Consider the following 20125-nt stretch of genomic DNA (forward strand, 5'->3'; position numbering starts at 1 on the left):
TACACTTCTGACTCTCCAGACTTTGTCACTTCCTTTTCCAGCTGCCTTTTAATTCTGAAGGTGCCTCTATCCCTCTGGCCCTCTTCTCCAAGTAGTGAGTTTTTGCTCAGGCCAGCTGTGTTAATTTTCTCTCTGTTTGCTTCTTACACTCTGGCAGCAGATTCTTCTTCCATTCCTATCCCATGCTTTTCAGCTCCATTTTGTATGTTGCCTTCCTATTGGAATATAAGCTCCTTGGAGTTGGGTATGTCTCTTTTTGCTTATATTTATATTGCTAGTACTAAGCATTGTGTCTTTAAAAAATTCTCATTCTTTCTCTCCCTTTACCTGTCTCTCCAGACCTGAGAGGAATTAACATATACAAAAAAAAACCTCATTGTTTTTGACTATCCACTAAAAAAAGAATTCATCTAAGTAAGACAAAAGTTTCAAACTTTCTGTTTTGAGGACTTACTCTTCTGAACTGCTGAGTTTAAATAACAAGGAATTTCTATCACTAAGAAAAATGGAAAATTTCTCCCATTAGCCTCTAATTTTTCAAATATCATTCTCCTTTCTATGATGGAATGCCAGCAAGTCAGGATTCTTTCTTCCAGGGCTCATTGAATTTTAAAGCTAAAATATTTTAAGGCCTATGAAAGTCATAACAGGCAGTTGTTCAAGAGGTGAGGTTTCATGAATGACTGAATGGTTGAGATCAATTGTTTGGGTACTTTTGTCTACAATAAAAAGTTGCCATTTTATCATCTGCATATTTAATATATGGGATAACTTAAAGGCAAAGGTTGCCATGATAAATAAAAGTTATGGTCATATAACTTTAAAGAAAATCCCTAAAACAGAACTGAATGCTTTTATAATTATGATTACTTAAAAATTCTGGCCTATATTTCCCTCATGGCTTCTCTAATAAACATATGTGAACAAGATATGATATGATAAAAGAGTCATCTTGTGCCTAAGACTGATAATTGGTCCACTCCATGAACAAAAGGAAGAATAAGGTAGCATATGTGGTCAAAACAGCTTTTCCAGGATGTTAGGATCATACAACCAATAATTATTTTTCAAACAATTATAAAACTACTAAGAAGAAAGCTTAACATGGTCATTTGCTACTTTAAATTGAAACAATGTCAAGTCTAAAAAAAACCAAGGAAATGAAAACTCTTTTGAAGAGAGTCTCCTTTGATGTGAGAAATTATCTTGAATTTAAGTTTATTGAGGAGGTGAACAATTTTTCTGGGTCTTTGCCACTATTTTTTCAGACTAAGTCTCCCTATCCTGCCTATCATGGAAGTATAGTAACTACTCATGGTTCTAATCTTACTACTCAACACCTTGAAAGTTTTGGCCAACTCTGATTCTGACCTAGGTCTTTCCTTAGGCAAGATGGTGACCCCAGACTCCTAAAGGCTCACCAAATTGGTACTAGACTTAATGTAAACACTTATTTTGGCTTTAGTCCTACTGGAATTTAAGAGTCCCAGGATTAGGCAGATCACTGGCCTCAGTTTCCCTGGTACTTGTGATTAGATACATTAGCCACTATGAAGATCTCTTGCAAGTACTGCTATTGAACTGTGTTGTGAACAAATGCAAAGAATGAGACAATTAACCTTTTCTCTAATTACACTTAGATAAATCTTTTTTTTTAAGATTTTTCAAGGCAATGGGGTTAAGTGGCTTGCCCAAGGCCACACGGCTAGGTAATTATTAAGTGTCTGAGGTCGGATTTGAACCCAGGTGCTCCTCACTCCAAGGCCAGTGCTCTATTCACTGTGACACCTAGCTGTTCCTAGATGAATCTTTTGAATGGGCATAACATGATGAAGACAAATACACATTGTCAGAAGTCAACATACTTGTTTGCTATAGTTATCTATATAGTTCTTTAATCCATTAACTAAATGGATTAAACTTTGCTAACAATGTTTATGAGGAGAAGAGTCTGAAAAAGAAACAGTACAATGTCATTTGAATATAATATAGAGCCATTTCAACAAGTATTAAAAAGAAACTGAGCATCTTTTTTGGAAACTAGATGTTATACTTAAAAATCCAAGGGCTAATTTTCCCAACACGTATTCCACTCTTTGAAGGAAATACAACTTAAAACTGATAGATTACAAATCATAATCACCCAGTCAACTATTTAATTTCACTTTTGCCAATATTTCTAAGAAGAAAGTTGAGAGAATTTTGTCTTAGATTATTAAGATTCTACCTTCCCTCTCCTCACAATTTCTTTTTTTTTTTTTTTGATTTGCATGGCTGAGTTTTTCAAAAATCACAATTTCTTTTTCTCTGATTTGCATGGCTGATTTTTTCAAAAAGCAAGCATATAATTAACAATTAATTATTAATACATTTAAATCACAGAAAACATTTTTAGTTTGGGTTTAGTGATAATTTTTTTGCAATTATTTTCTCTTGAAAGTGCCCAATCAATAGCTTCAGAAGAAAAGAGACTGTCACATTTTGGAGATTTGAAAAAGAAAGAGAGGAACATAGGATAGTACACAATATCCTACTGTTACTTGCCATAGTTGATCACAGAAACCAGAATTAGAAATAAAGTCACAATAAGCTCCACTGCCATCTCTGATTTTTATATATTAATTTTTTTGTCTTATTGTTCCCTTTTAGTCAATGAAACTAGATTATAACTGGATGACAAACATATCATTGCATGTGGACAAAAACTGTCCTAGTTGGTATTATTACAACACCTACACCAATTTCTTAGTAGTATATCTTGGGGTCTATTTTTTGGAATAAGTGTAAGTACTTCTGGTAATTATATATATATATATATATATATATATATAATATATGTACATACATATCTTTTGTATATGTATTTATGATCTATATTATATCTTCATTTGACTATATATCTGATAACTTATATTATTTGTAAAAAAAAACTAAATTCAGGATATTTATAGTAGAAAGCCTAACATTCTTGAATTGAAAGGGAACTTTACAGACAGTATCTGAGCTCTTCATTTCATAGATAAGAAAACTAAAGCCCATGCAGGTGAGATGATATGCTCCATGCTTTGTGTTCAGGGAGTAGATCACTTGCTGCAATTCCAATCTAGGGCACAAGATAACAGTAGCAGTCATATCTTATGTACATGCTCATTAGAGAAACAAAAGGGGACTCTAAGGTTCTCTGATGATGGCCATGCCATCTCTCATGTACTTAATACAGAAAATAAATCCATAGATAATTTATTTACCATATATTTATGCATTACAAAGATTGCTTCTAGATTATAGATAAATGAGAGGATTTGAGGACAACAGATCTATTTTTAAGAATGATTTTATTGTAATTTTTAGTATTTTCTATCTGAAAATATAGGATGATGTGATATTTGAAACCACTTTAATGTTTTATAATTTGTATAGTTTCTATCCTTTAACATGTTTTTAAAATGCATGAGTATTTTTGGGAACAATAAGACAAGTATGATATGTTGATTCAGACTACTAAATATGTTTATGCTCCTTAATTATATTAACTGGCTATCTATTTAAATCAAATTAATCAGCTATCTGAGAAATTTCTACTTTCCATAGATAAAATAACTTCTTAAAAGAAATAAGTTCTTTACTAAAAAGATCTAGCTGAATATATATATATATATATATATATATATATATATATATATATAACTTTTCTGATAAAATTTTCTCAGGGGATGTGACAGATATATTTTCATATCTGCTTCTTAAAAGAAAGCATATCTACATTTATTCCTGAAAACAATGGTCATCTCAATTAAAAATTAAATAAACTATAAAATTCATAGTTGCATTTATAATTCTCCTCATTAACTACTGACATTTAAAAATTTCTTTTACTATCCAATAAATTAAGAACCTTTTAATAGAGCTCTTTTAAATTAAAATTCATATTTCTCTCTTCTTATATTTTTGCAAGAAAGTGGGAGTAAGTGACTTGCCCAAGGTCATACAGGTATTTATTAAATATCTGAGGTCACATTTGAATTCACATCCTCCAGACTCCAGGGGCTGGTGCTCTATCCACTGCACCACCTAGCTGCCCCAATAGTTCCCTTTCTAACAACATTTTGAAATAATAATAAAACAAATCATTTGCTTCTTTTGAACAGTCTAGGCTTATATTTTATGTCACTTTCTATTTTTTTGACAAGTAAATATTTCCTTAATTTTTCCTAAAGATTACCAATCCATGCAGATAAATTAGGCAATCTACACTAATGGGGAGATAAACTTAATTTAATTCAGTTTATTGAGTAAATATGCAGAATTTGAATAAATTTGTTTGATGGTCATGTTCCAAAGCTAAAAAAAAATTAACTGATGTTTTACTTAAAAATATACTGTAATTAAAGTTCATTTCTCTTGTATTGTAAGATGACAAACATCCTTTTTAATATATTTTTGTAAATATTGAAAAGAACATAACTGAGTCACATATATACTTACTCTTCAAGTACATATCTTAATTTGAAGAAGCAAACCATGCTTTGCAGAGTTGGTTTGAGGCATAAATACAGATGAAAGGGGTTGAAAAATATGAAATGTGTTATTTAGAAATTACATCAGGGATAAGAGTAGAAACCATAAGCAATAACTCATATAACTAGTCATATAAGTAATTGGGAAGAAAGTTTGTCATAAAAAAACATAATTATAATAACTGGGATTTCTGCATTATTTATTTCAGAAGTCAATTATATAGATAAAAAGGAATCAAATAAAATATTAAAATTACTGCTTCTTGAATGTTATTATCTCACAATCTCTACCTTCTCTAATATATATATATATATATGTATATATTTATATATATATATATATATATATATATATATTTTAAAAAGCTTTAAAATTCATAAACATTGGGGCGGCTAGGTGGTGGAATGGATAAAGCACCAGCCCTGGAGTCAGGAGTATCTGGGTTCAAATCTGGTCTCAGGCACTTAATAATTACCTAGCTGTGTGGCCTTGGGCAAGCCACTTAACCCCATTTGCCTTGCAAAAACCTAAAAAAAAATTCATAAGCATTATGAAACGATTATAAGATCTGCAGGGCAACTGGCTTTTATTATTTAATATATTCTGTTACAAAGTATAGTGTTTCATTTTAGTAAAAAAAACTATATATCTATTGTCATAATTATAAAAATTTGATTCTTTCAATTAATACTGCAACTTCATCCTAAAGGCAACACTCCCATTATTTATTTTGTATTTGAATAATTATAAACACTAACAAACTGACTAAAGACAAAATAAATCAAAGAGTGACATGAAAAGCACATCATATGCCTAGTTATGATAAAAAAAACAAAGGAATTTACTGCAAAAAAAAAACTACATTTGAATCACTGATGATAATAATGACAATCAGTGATGAAAAAGAAGAATGAAAAGCATGCTGTATTAGGATTTCTACATTATGTTAGTAATTACATTTAACAGGTGCAGACCAAGCAGGAAAAGACATGGAGTTGAGTGTGAGTACATCCTACCACTTATTCAGAAATCAGCAAATATGTTATGCATTAGGCACCTTTTTGTTGCCAGCCTTTGGAAAGGAGTATGATTTGATTCTTGAGATAATTCCACCCGTTGACCAATTCTAGAAACCATAATGTCAAAGAGGAATATTAAGTTTTTCAAAAAACAATGGATATGTTCTATGACAGATGCTCTTTTTAACTTGTTTTTTAGGACTATATTTTACCAGTAAATCAACTAATGTTTTGCAAACAAGGTTCACCATTCAATTCATACCATTTGAAAATTTTTTCTTCAAAAAGAGGTTAAAACCTTTTTTTCTTGAAAATGTTTACTTATAGGCTATATGAGATATATTGCATTAGCAATGATCTCTGTGTTACACAGAATTATTAATTGTATTACACAAAATTATTAATTCATACAGGTTAAGTAAACATCAAATAATTGGGTAGAAAGTAAATTTGACTAATTGTGAAGATTAATGGAACTTTCATTAAACAGTAACCACAGTGACTAGTACACATGTGAAGTGATCTAAATGCTGAACTCCCTTCAAATTCATAGCATTCAAGAAGAAGGTATTGTAAGAAAAATAGTTGTGGGTTTCTGGTGAAAAAATTCTAAAACAGGAAGAATTAATAACATGATTTCAATGGTCTAAATTTACAAAGTATTTCTAAATTCTTGACCCTTGATAGCAGAGACTATCAGTTCTTATATATTTCTTTAGCTAAAGCTTGTCTTAGAAACTATCCAGAAAAAAAGAGCAGAATTCCACTCAAGATAGCTTTCCTGAAAGAAAAAGTAAAAATTAATTTATTATGGAAACAGGCAATCACACCTAGGGGAATTTCTTTGGAAAGTCAAAATGCCTCAAAGCAGGAAAAAAGTAGGGAAGACTATGGAAAAGGGACCATATTCACTGCAAAAAAAAATAGAAATTAAACCCTACTTCCTAGCTTAAATCTTATGAATTATGTTCCATAAGTCTGTGATAGCCTAGCCTAGTCACCAAAACCAGAGCATATAAAATGGTGCAATCCTCCCCTTTTGAATAAGAATCTAAGTAATGAATAAGGGAGGGAAAATCCACCTTCCATCCTCTTCCTCACATACTTTTTATATTTTTAATTTAATTTAATTTTTCCCCAGTTACATGCAAAGATAGTCTTCAACAGTTATCTATTTACAAAATTTGAGTTCCACATTTTTCTGTCATCATCCCTTCTCTCCCCTCTCCCTATGGCAGTGAGCAATCTGATATAGGTAATACATGTACAATCATGCATATTTCCAAAAACTTACTGACCTCTATGATCACTAGCAAAAGAGGATTTCCTCCCAGAATTCTAAAGGCAGAGCCATTAAGTTCAAATAACAATGGGAATCAATGGAAGTGCCATTGCCCTATGATCCTTCTTTTAAAGGAATTATGCCTTCTTTCAAAGGAGTGCTCTGAATCCTTCAGAAGTGGAATGTTTTGCTACTACTGTTCTATCAATATGTCTTTTAAAAAAAAAATATATATATATATATATATATTTCACTGAGTGTTTTGCAGACTTTTTCAACAATAACTTTGGAGAACTTTTTACCTGAATCTTTTGGGCAAAACAATCAAGTCAAAAAGGTCCAGAGATTCTAGTTCTACTTCCATTAGGTAGATAATGCTAATGAATTACCTCATGGGAGCTTTATTAATGTGTTCAAAAGTATTAAATATACTACTTAGTATTAAGTGATCTTATACATATAAAAGAAAAAATTTAAATTTGCTATCAGTTCTAAACTAAGAATTTGCTAATTTAATGAGAATTGTTCTAGATCTAACCTTGATCTTTACAATCTTTAATAATTTTAAAATGTATATTAACTAACAACCTCAACCATTAATTCCATGGCTGAAAAAATATGATTCAGAAATCGTATTCAAAATAAAAAAAATTTAAAGATTGAAAACAGTCTGTTGTTTATATAATACTCCATGAGAATCCCTATTAATTAATTTATTCTGAAATTTCAGCATGATCATTTGTAATGTTAGACAAGATTACATTTTTTCATTCATTCATTACATTATTACCTACATTCATTATATTATACAAACATTCATGTATAAATGCTTAATCTTCACTGATCATAATAACAACACTTACCTTAGGATGAGAGCTTGGAACAGGTGGTCTTGACATCCCAAAGTCAATGTTACCTATGAATATATAAAGGATAATTACTACTAAAAAAATGGTTCCTAAATCCCAAATAATGATCATGAAAAACACATTATCAGCAAATCACATGCCCCATCTGTTAAAATCATTTTTCTTCAGATGGCATATCCTTTCATATTCAACTATTTTTTTATCTATGTACCAAGTATGAATTTTAAAATGTAAAGTTTATGAGGTCATACTTTTCTTTGTTTTTAAATGTCTTCTTAAAGTAATTAAGATAAGTATGATCCCATCAAATTCTACTAATTCTGGTCATTGAGAAAACCCATTATATTAATAAATTACCATTTTCTGAGCCAATTTTCCGACATGGAACAGTAAGAACCCTTAAGAGTCCATCTGGTTTATAGGAATAATGCTCAACCAACTGTAAATGAAAAAAAAAAGAGTGGGTAAAGAAGAGGAATAGAACAAAGACTACGGTGGAGATATAAATAGTGCTTTTGTTTATAATTAGGTATCTCTAAGAAAATTACATTTTTTTCCATTTCCAATGTGAGGTATTGCAATCTTTTTTCACTTTCTTCAATTATTAATATTAGCACTATATTTTTGCATATTATTTCCTTTTTTTTAGAAGTTTTACAATTTTTTCATTGGTTTCCCCACTGCCCTGTGAATTAGGATCCTTAACCTATGCCTCAAAGTACTATGAATAGATTATTTTATTATTGCTATTCCCACCAATGACCACTTACTCAATTCATTCTAGGCAAAATTTTTCTATATTATTAAACTAGGTAAAAATTCTATCAAGCTTTACTTTAGTCTCACCATTTTTGTCCCCTCTTTCCAAAATCATTCAAATTTTGTTTTCCAGCAAAAAAACTTCAGGATTTCCCTCAGGGATGTAGTATGGATAATAAGTTCATAACTTTAGAACTAGAAGGGACTTTAGAGGCCATATGTTGTTAAATATGGGCAGTTAATCAACAATATTTGAATGCCTGTTATGTGCAAAACATGGCACTAGACCTCTGAGCATTTTATGTAAGAAATAATATCAACATACATCTGTTTCATTATTTATTACACAGCACTCTTTTATCCAATGAAATAATATAAATAAAAGTGGCAACAAAAATAAGGCAGCTGAATACAGTTTCTTCTGAAAAACAATTGGTGTTCATTTACCCTTCTAAAAAGTGTTTGTATTTTTATTTTTCATTCATCCATATTTCTCAATATATTCCCCATCTCTAAAAAAAAGAAGAAAGTTATTATATTTCTCTAATAATTTAAGTAGATTTATGTTATATCTTATCACTTTTGAGATATTAATTATTCTAATTAATTTAATTGTCTCTCTAGAATTCTCTAAGTCATGTATCTATAATTACATAGTTCGGAAAAAGGACTTTATAAGAGAAACTTGCTGTCAAGTAACCTGTATCATTTTGGATTTTTAATAATTTTGTATTAATACTTTAATAACTTTTGTTTATGAAAAGGTTTTCATTTCATATAGGCAAAATTGCTCATTCTGTTTTCTGTGAGACTTTCTATATGCATCAGTCTAAAACCAATTTCTTTCAAACAATTTTCCATTTTTTCCCCAGTTTTTGTCCAGTATTTGATCCTTATATCAGTCATTTGGGCCTTTGGCTTTGCTAAACACTAACCTACCATATTTGCACACTTCTCTGTGTTATATGCCTGATCTGTTCTGCTATTCAACTTCTCTATTTTTAAACTGTTACTATATGATTTAACATAATTATCTATAGCATAGGTTAAGACCTCCTTCTCAATCATGAGATTTTTTATATTTTGTTCTTTATTTGCTAAATCATTGAATATTTGAGCACAGATTGAATAAATTAATTCAGTTGCATTAAATTTTTTGTATTTATACAATCTTACCCATGAGCAATTAAGGTATCTTCAAAGTCCTTAGGCATATCTTTATTTTTTGCAATGAAAGCTTAATTCATATAGATCCTAGATGTATCTTTTATTAGAGGTATTCCCAAATATTTTATTACTTCTACAATTATTTTGAAAGGAAGATTTATTTTTCTTTGTTTGCTTGGTATATATATTTTTTAGCATTTCACATATAATATTGATTAAAATTGGCCATAATGAATATCCTTATTTAATTTCTGATCTTATTGAGAAGCTTTCTAGTTTATCCTCATTACAAATAATAATTATTAATGGTCTTAAGTCAGTCATTATTTTAAGGAAAAATCTATTGATATCAATGCTCTCAAGTACTTTTAAAGGGAATGAGTGTTGTATTTTATTAAAAGCTTTTTCTGAAACTACTGATATAATTAAAAGATATTTCATATTTTTATTGTTGCTATATTAATAGTTTTCCTTATCATTCCCATGTTCCTTTTTGGGAATTCCTTATCATTCCCATATCCCACTTGTATAATTTTTGTTAAATATTATTGTAGTCTTCTAGGTAGCAACTATTTAGGATTTTTGCATCAATATTATTTAATGAAATTGGTCTATAATTTTGTTTCTCCATTTTTGCTTTTGTTGGTTTAGATATTAGTATCATGTTTGTTTTATAAAATGAGTTTGTAGGATTTTTTCTTTGCTTATTATGCCAAAAAATTGTTTTATATAAGAATTAGCTGGTTTAATATTGAAATTAATCTTTAAATGTTACATAGAATTCACTTGTAAAAAATATCTGGTCCTAATGGTACACACACACACACACACACACACACACACACACACACACACAAACAGAAAGCTCATTTATGTCCCTTTAGTTTCTTTTTATAAAATAGGTTATTTTAGATATTACACTTCCTCTTCTGTTACTTGAACAGTTTATATTTTTGTAAGTATTCTTTCATTTCACTTAAATTGCTAAATTTAGGGGCGGCTAGGTGGCATAGCGGATAAAGCACTGGCCTTGGAGTGGAGTACCTGAGTTCAAATCTGACCTCAGACACTTAATAATTACCTGGCTGTGTGGCCTTGGGCAAGCCACTTAACCCCACTGCCTTGAAAAATCTAAAAAAAAAAAAATTGCTAAATTTATTAGCATATAACTCCTAATAATTACTTTGATTTCATCTCTATTATTGGTAGATTCACATCTTTCATTTTTATTACCTAATCATTTAATTTTTTCTTTTTAATATTTACTTATATATTTTATTGTTTTTTATAAAATAATTTGTTGTATTAGTTATTTATTAATGATTTTCTTATGCTATTTAATCATCTAACCTTTAATATTTAGGATTTTCAATTTGATATTTTATTGGGGGATATAAATTTGTTCTTTTTTTAGGTATTTTTATTGCACACCCAAATCGTTGACCAACCCGTTTTCTATTTCATATATTTATCTAAAGAGCCTGCTCCTTTCACTACAACCCCTAGGTTTTTGTATATTGCCTCATTATTGTCATTCTCTTTTATAAAGTTATTTAATACATCCATGTTTTATTTTTTAACCTTCTCATTCTTTAAGATTAATCTCTACTTTAAGATTAGTCTCTAATTGTTCATCTGTCTCCATGATTCCTCATTATAAAGAATTTTTATGGCATTGTGATCTAAAAAAAGGATACATTTACTATTTCTGCTTTTTTGCACTTTAAAGTGTTTATATCCTAATAAATGGTCAAAGAAGACCACAATATCAGGGAAGTGATGCCATGACAAGCATACGAATTAGATTTGAGTGAGGGGATGCTGTGCTAAGTCACTAGCCTCACTTTCTCCTTTAGAGTCATCTGGATCTAGTGGCCAGATATACATCAGGATGACTAGAGATAGTTCTGGATATTAGGCAATCAGAATTAAGTGACTTCCCTAAGGTTACACAGCTAATAAGAGTCAAGTGTCTGAGACCAGATTTGAATTCCCATCTTCCTGAATCCAGGACCAGTCTCTATCCACTGTACCGCCTAGCTGCCCTGCTCAATTTTTATAAAGGTAGCATGAAACACTGAAAAAAGAGATATACTCCTTTCTATTCCCATTCAGTTCTCTCCAGATAACTAACATATATAGCTTTTCTAAAATTCTCTTCATCTTCTTTACTTCTTTCTAATTTATGTTTTAATTAAATTTATCTAGTTTTGAGGGCAGAAGGCTGAAGTCTCCCATTATTATAGTTTTTCTATGTATTTTATTTGTAATTGATTTTTTTCCTTCAAAATTTGGATGCTAGAGCGTTTGGTGTATATGGGTTTAGTACTGATATCATTTCATTATCTATGGCAACTTTTATCATAATGTAGTTTAATTAAATATGTCTTAGCTTTAACTTTGTCTGAGATTGTGATTGCTACCCCTCCTTTTTTGGCATCAGTTGAAATATAACAAATACTATTCTTGCCCTTTCTTTTTTACTTTATGTGATTTTATTTATTTTCAAATGTGTTGTCACATTCTGGATTTTAATCCCTTTAATCTAAATGCTTCCATTTTATGGCTGTGTCCATCCTATTCACATTCAAAGTTGCAAATATTAGTTGTACATTTCCCTCCATCCTATTTTTCCTCACTGTTTGTGCTTCTGCTCTTTTTTAACCCTATCACTCCTCAAATGTAGAATTTATTTCTTTTCATAATCTTCTTGATTTCCTGAATTCCTAATTTTTCTTCCAACTCTCTTAGCTAATTTTTTTTTAGTTTTTGCAAGGCAATGGGGTTAAGTGGCTTGCCCAAGGCCACATGGCTAGGTAATTATTAAGTGTGTGAGGCCGAATTTGAACTCAGGTACTCCTGACTCCAGGACGGGTGCTCTATCTACTGCGTCACCTAGCCGCCCCTCTCTTAGCTAATTTTTAAAATCTTTTTATAGTTCATCCTAGAACTCTTTTGGGGTTTGTGACCATTTGACATTTTTCTTTGGAGTAAGGAGCTATTTTTACTTTATTATCTTTTTTTCTGAGTTTGAACCCAGATCTTCTCGATCACCATAGCAGTATCCATGGTAGGGTGCTTTCTCTTTTATTTTTCAATTATTTTGGGCGACATTTCTTGGCTGTTAATTTTTTCTTAGAGTCAGGCAGAAGTCCTGAGATGTGGGGAATGTCTCAAGCTTCAGGTTTTTTGTTGTTTTCTGAACTCAATCTGGGGACCTGATATGAAGTAATCCTCTCCACCTCTGAAACTACACCAGAGTCTCCAGCAATGCTGTCACTATAAATATTCTTTCTCCCTGTGGTCCTTCCCATGGTTGGAAGCTTCTTTCCACCCCTTTGCCCTGAAACAAAAATGAGGAACTCTGTTCTTCTTCCCTGTCAGTGCCTACAACCAGCTGGAATCCAGCCTCTTGACTTTACTCACTGATGTGTGCACACTCCTCCATGCCCCTAGTAACATCCCAGACCATGTCTGATCAATGCTTTTGGGTCCCATGTATATCATCAGTGAATGGTCCTGGAATCTCTCTCAATCAGCTACCTTATCCTCTCACCATCTTTGAAATAAATTACTGAAGCTGAGACAGCTTCCCAACACCACCACCAGGGATTGCTGTTTGTTGATTCATCACATCTGCCTAGAGTATTTGCACTTCAATCAGGTTATACCATCACCCTAGGCAATCAGGTCTCTCCTACAATTTCTGCTGCCCAGGGTTCCCTTGGGAACATTATTTTAAATTGTCTGTTTAGGAGTTTGAGAGAGTTAGGAATTTTCCTGCTTTATTCTGCCAGCTTCCCAAAATCCTCTTTCTTCTTTTTTTTCAAGAAATACTTCATTCTCCCTGATAGCCTAGAGAGTAACATTCCTTTTTTATAAGAGAGATCAGCCTTGAACTTTGAGTACCTCTATCCAGATAATTAGCTACTAAATATATAAACATCACAAACTGTGTTCACTGCTGAAAAAAATGTTCATGCTGAATCCTTGCTGAAAATGAGAAGCTCACCCCTTTTTATTTCTTCCAATTAAATCTCCTAGAGAATTTAAATGGCAAATAATTGCTTTTTTAACCTTAAAAATAATTTGCAATTAGTTCAACAGTCCATCAAAACATGAATATTAAGTATCTTTTCAAATGTCACTGTTAAAATGCACTGTCTGTCTCTATATTATGGAAATATAGATAGCTTACAATGTTAAATCTCCAAGTATACTCAAAAACATATCAGAAAATTTAAAAAATATGTTTTCAGACAAAACATCAGTGATAGTTATTGTTCTAAAGCAGATCAATGCTAATCAAGGGGTCAGCAGGCTCAGTTCTGCACCTAAGAGTCACAAATCTGAATACATTCTAACCTTTGATGCCTAAGGATTGTGTGTTGAAATATTAGGTTGATAATGATTGAAACATTATCATTAAAATGCTAATTACTCCTGAATTTCATTAGACAGAAAACATCCTTTTGGAATAACAATAAAAATATAACTAGTAGTTCATCAGCAGTGATTCAAAGCTGTGAAGTTGAATTGGTTTTTAAAGTTGATGTGGGTCAAATGTAAGCTTCAGTGGGTCCAATTAGATTAGAAAAATTGACTACTGGTTTGGTTAAACATTGTATACCTGTCATATAGGATCCAGCATAGATTAAATTCATGAAGACTGTAATTATGGGGGGGGTGGATGTGGATGTGGGAGTGGACATAGAAGTGGATATGGATATGGATGTGGGAGTGGATGTGGGTGTGTGTTTGGCTATAGCTATTCATTAAACCATGTATTAATGAAATGAGTCTATATGAGGTACCCATGCAGATAAAAAAACAGATTTTAAAAAAATTATTGAAGTTCAAATTCTTGCTAATGTGTTATCCCTATTCACCCCAAAAAGAATGAAGAAAAATTCAATTTTCCTGGATGTAAATATTTTGATATTGTGAGAGTTTATCTATGCTATCTCTCATGGGGTTAGTGTGAGGAAAGCACTTTGTAAACTTTAAGTATTTTATAAATGTGTCAGTATTGACAGAAGTAAAATAGTAATTAATAAAGATAATGATGAAGATGATAGAATACATTACAGTCAGATTGCCTAAAACTGGTTTTGAAAACAATTTCCTGGATTTATTTCCCTCAAATTGAGAAACACAGATAGACATGACATGTGTTTTTATCTTGATTGCAGAACGAAAATCAAAAGTTGGGTGTTAACACACCCTGATGAAACATTTTTTTTTTAAATGAAAATTTTCACTCCAAAGAGCTATATAATAACACATAATTTATTTTTGCTACTCTTTGAAAAAGACTTTGGAAAGGGACCAAAACCAAGGGTAGGATTTCAGATGCTTTAAACATATGTTAGCTCTTTGATTTGGTATATACTCAGTATACTTTCAAACTATAAATGGCAGCAGATCCCACAAATAGCCATCCATATCAACAATTCAAAAGTTTTATCTATTACTTCTTCCCTTGATAGCCTATTTTAATTGTAAATGCCATGGTAAAATTTTAAAATTGTTTTGTCTTATATTTATTTAACAATATAATAATTTATGTATTCTATATATAATTAAATAATATATTCAATTAATAAAAGAATATTTGTGAAGCACAGAAAATACTAGTAAAGGCTTTAGCTATTCCCTTTCTCCTCCTTCCTTCCAGATTTAAGTCTATGAAACACCTCCCCTCCTCCCATCTATCCTCAATACATACATACATACTCTTCTCTTCTCCATGCTACATATCCCTCCTTTCTAGGAGAACTGCCAGAACTTAAATTATCAAGGAGGGCTATTTGTTGCTCCTCATTTTTGCTGTTACCAATGAACTCACAGCTCCAGGGTCTATCCAAATATTCAGAGTTAGAAGGGGTCTTAGTGTTCATACAGATTAATCTCCTTTAATTTTACAGATAAGAAAACTCACATCCAAAATTAGGGTCAAGTATCCTGGGGTAAATATGAAGAGGCACCAAAGAAAGAATATTAGAATATGAAGATGGAGAACTGGGTTGTTTTGCCTTTTTTTTTGTTTTTTCCAAATATTTTTTGAATTACATTGCAGAGATAGCAATCTCATATGATATATATATGTATATGTACACACAATTATATTAAACATATTTTCATATTAGTCAGGCTGTGAAAAAGAATGCAAAAAGGAAAACACAAGAAAAAGAAAAAAGAAAACAATTTTTTAAAAAACTTCAAATACCTTGCTTTGATCTGCATTCATATGCCTTAATTCTTTCTCCAGATATGGATGGCATTTTCCATCACAAGATTTTAGAATTGTTTTTGATCACTGTATTGTTGAGAAGAGCTAATTCTATCATAGTTGATCAACACACAATACTGCTGTTAATTTGGGCAATATTCTCACTTCACTCAGCATCAGTTCATGTTGTCTTTCCAGGTTTTTCTGAAATCCTCCTGCTCAAACAGCTTGTTCAGCCATATTCTTCGTCACCACAAAAAGAGTTGCTATAAATATTTTTGTACATGTAGGTCTTTTCCCCTTTTTTGTGATCTCTTTAGGATACAAACCTAGTAAAGGTATTGCTGAATAAAAGGGCACACACAATTTCATTGCCCTTTAGGCATGGCTCCAAATTGTTCTCCAGGATGATTGGATCAGTTCACAACTTCAGCAACTATACATTAGTGTCTCAGTTTTCTCAAATCCCCTCCATCATTTATCATTTCCATTTTCTATCATTTTAGACAAACTAATTGGTTTGAGGTAATACCTTAGAGATGTTATAAATTGCCTTTTAATCTAATTAAGTGACTTAGCATTTCTTTGACATATGTTTATATGATAGCATTAATTTTTTTTCCTATTCATTATCCTTTGAGCTTCTATCAACTATGGAATGACTTGGATGTTTATCCATTTGATTCACTTCTCTTTATATTTAAGAACTGTGTTTCTCCTTTATCAGAAAATTATTTTCCAGCTTTCAGCATTCCGTCTAATCTTTACTACATTTGGGGTTTTTTGTGCAAAAACTTCAATTTAATATAATCAAAATCATCCATTTTGCATTTCAAAATGTCTTCTATCTCTTATTTGCTTATGAATTCTCCTCTTCATAGAGTTGAAAAATAAACAATTCTTTTGGCTTTTTCATCATCATTTATGTCTAAATCTAAATCATATGCCCATTTCAACCTTATAGGGTATAAGATAAAGGTGTCTGCCTACTTTTGCCCTATTATTTTCCAGTTGTCTCAGTTGATTTTTGTGAAATAGTGATTTCTTATCCCAGAAGCTTATGTCTTTGAGTTTATCAAACAGTACATTAGTAAAGTTATTTATTACTGTATCTTCAGTACTAATCTACTCCACTGATCCAGCACTATATTTCTTAGCAAGGGATCAAATATTTTTGATGACTGCTACTTTATAATATAGATTTAGATCTGGCATAACCAAGTCTCCTTCCTTTGAAGTTTTTTCAATAATTTCCTTGATATGCTTCTGTTCTTCTAGATAACTTTTCTTATTAATTTTTCTAGCTCTGTAAAATAAGTTTTAGATAGCTTTATTGAAATGGCACTGAATAAGCAAATTAAATTTGGCTCAATAATCATTAGGGAAATTGGTCCATAATTTTCTTGCTATGTTTTGGCTGTTCATGAGTTAGTTATCAGCATCATTTTGATGTCATAAAAGGAATTGGCTAAGACTCCCTCATCTATTTTTTCCAAATAGTTTATTTAGCATTTGAATTAATTGTTCTTTAGTAGAATTCACTTGTAAATTCATTTTATCCTGGAGAGTTTTTCTTAGGGAATTCACTGATGATTTATTCAATTTCTTTTACTAAAATGGGTTTTTTTAAGTATTTAATTTCCACTTCTATTAATCTGGGAAATGTATAATTTTGCAAAAATTCATCAGTTCACTTAGATTATTATTGGCATACAGTTGGACAAAATAGCTTTTAATTATGGATTTATTTCCTCTTCATTTGTGGTAAATTCATGCTTTTCAGTTTTGATAATGGTAGTTTGGTTTTCCTCTTTCTATTTTAAATCAAATTAACAAAAATTTTATTGATTTTGCTACTCTTTACATAAAAATAACTCAACTTTTATTTATTGGCTCAATAATGTTCTTACTCTCAATATTATTAATTTCTCCTTTCATTTTCAGGATTTCTAACTTGTTATTTAATGGAAATTTTTAATTTGTACTCTTTCTAGTTTTTTTAGTTGCATGCATTGATTTCTTTTGTCTCTATTTTATTCACACAAACTCTTAGAGATACAAAATTTACCCTAAAAACTGCTTTGGCTACATTCCATTAGTTTTGATATGTTGTCTCATTATTGCCAGTTGTTGCTGTTTGACCCACTCATTCTTTTGGAATACGTTATGTAGTTTTCAATGAATTTTTAATCTACCCTTACAACATGTAATTTTTATTGTATCATATTTCATCATGATGAAGAAATGGATGCATTTAATATTTCTGCTTTTCTGCATTTTATTGTGAGTTTTTAAAGTCCTATTACATGGTCATTTTGGAATAGTTGACATGTATTGCTGAGAAAAAGTTATATTTCTTTCCATTCTGATTCAATTCCAGTTCTATCATATTTTACTTTTCTAAAATTTTATTTAGTTCCTTAATTTTTTTCTAGTTTATTTAGTAGTTAGAGTTATCTAATTGTCGGAGAAGTAGGTTGAAGTATCTTACTAGTATTGTTTGTCAATTTTTTCTTTAATTCAATTTTTCTAAGAATTTGGATGCATGTATGTTTAGTATCAATATTATTTCATTGCCTATAGTACCTTTTAAGAAGATGTAGTTCCCTTTCTTATTTCTTTAAAAAAAAACCATATATTTCCTTTTAATTTGTCTGAGATCAGAATTGCCACCCCTGCTTTTTTTTCCATCAGCTGAAGCATAATAAATTCTGCTCCTTTTACTTTCACTCTGTGTGTATCTCCCTGCTTCAAATGTGTTCTTTTTAAATAACATCTTATGATTTGTAATTCATCCTTCTGTCTTCTATTTTATGGGAGAGTTTATTCCATTCATATTCAGTTATAATTAATTTCCATCTGTTCTATTTTTTCCTGTTTATATTTTTCTCTATCCTTTTACCCTGTCCTTACTCACCTTGCTTTTGATCATCACCTCCCTCAATCTGGCCTCCCTTTCCCCATCTATTATTTCTGACCTCCCTTTTATCCTCCCTTTTATCAATCTCTCCTTTTCTCTCCTTTCTCAACTCCTTTATAGATTAAGATAAATTTCTAAACATAATTGAGAGTGTATGTTATTCTCTCTCTGAGGCAAATTGGATGAAAGTAAGATTAAATCAATGCTCACCCTCATTCCTCCTTTCTTTCCCTCTACCGTAATAGGTCTTCTGTGCCTCTTCATGTGATGTAATTTACCTTATTCTGCTTCCAACTTTTCAGGCTTTAGGTCTTTTTTTAATATCATCACATTAAAATTAATCTACCAACACCTTTTTTCTAAGTATATTCCTCCTAACTGTCCTAATAGTGAAACAATTCTTAAGAACTACAACTATCATCTTTCCATGTAGGGATGCAAACAGTTTATTCTTAATGAATAATGGGGTTTTTTCTTTCCTACTTACCATTTTATACATCTTTTGATTCTTGTATCTGAAGATCACATTTTCATCAGGAAAACTAGAAAATCACCTTTTTGTTGAATGTCCATCTTTTCCCCCACAAAATAATTCTCAATTTTTCTGGGTGGTTGATTATTGGTTATAATCCTTGCTCCTTTGCCTTCTAGAATGTCATATACCAAGCTTTAATATAGAATTTGCTAAGTCCTGTATGATTCTGACTGTGGTCCCTTGGTATTTGTATTATTTCTTTCTGGATGCCTCAAGTATAATTTTGGAATTTGGCTGCAATATTCTTTATAGTTATCATTTTGATCTCTTTCAGGAGATAATCAGTAGATTCTTTCTCTTTCTTTTTCTTTCTTTTTTTAAGTTTTTATAAGACAATTGGGTTAAGTTACTTGCCCAAGGTCACACAGCCAAATAATTATTAAATGTCTGAGGCCACATTTGAACTCAGGTCCTCCTGACTCCAAGGCCAGTGATCTATCCACACACCACCTAGCTGCCCCACAGTGGATTCTTTCAATGAATACTTCAATTTTCTTTGATGATTTTATTGAAAGATGTCGTCCCAGCTATATTTTGATCATGGCTTTCAGGTAGTCCAATAATTCTTAAATTATCTCTCCTGGATCTATTTTCCAGGTCAATTGTTTTTCCAGTGAGGTATTTTCCATTTTCTTCTATTTTTTCATTCTTTTTATTTTATTTGCCAGATTCTTGATATTTCATAGCATCATTAGGAAAGGTCAGGCAACTTCCTTGCTTCTCTCTACCATCTTGGCTAGAAGATTGGGTTTTGAATTCTAGCACTACTCAAATACTAGTATACATAGTTTTTGTTGTTGTTCAGTTATTTCAGTAATGTCTAA

At 31.0% G+C, this 20125-nt stretch overlaps 1 protein-coding gene across 4 annotated transcripts in view; it reads right to left on the reverse strand.

The window, feature by feature from the left end:
* The window catches only part of SYK (spleen associated tyrosine kinase), a 156132-nt gene that overhangs the window by 44953 nt on the left and 91054 nt on the right, over positions 1 to 20125 (reverse strand). For 3 of the 4 annotated variants that reach the window (XM_074203878.1, XM_074203877.1, XM_074203875.1), the window contains exons 5-7: positions 8046 to 8127; positions 7683 to 7735; positions 5576 to 5644 (exon numbers count right to left, since the gene is read on the reverse strand). In XM_074203878.1, coding sequence (XP_074059979.1) covers positions 5576 to 5644; positions 7683 to 7735; positions 8046 to 8127 — 204 coding nt within the window. The remainder of the gene's footprint in view (positions 1 to 5575; positions 5645 to 7682; positions 7736 to 8045; positions 8128 to 20125) is intronic. The other variant, XM_074203876.1, reaches the window with a different exon arrangement.

This window comes from Macrotis lagotis, chromosome X (assembly GCF_037893015.1).
Source record: "Macrotis lagotis isolate mMagLag1 chromosome X, bilby.v1.9.chrom.fasta, whole genome shotgun sequence".
NCBI classification, from domain to species: domain Eukaryota; kingdom Metazoa; phylum Chordata; class Mammalia; order Peramelemorphia; family Peramelidae; genus Macrotis; species Macrotis lagotis.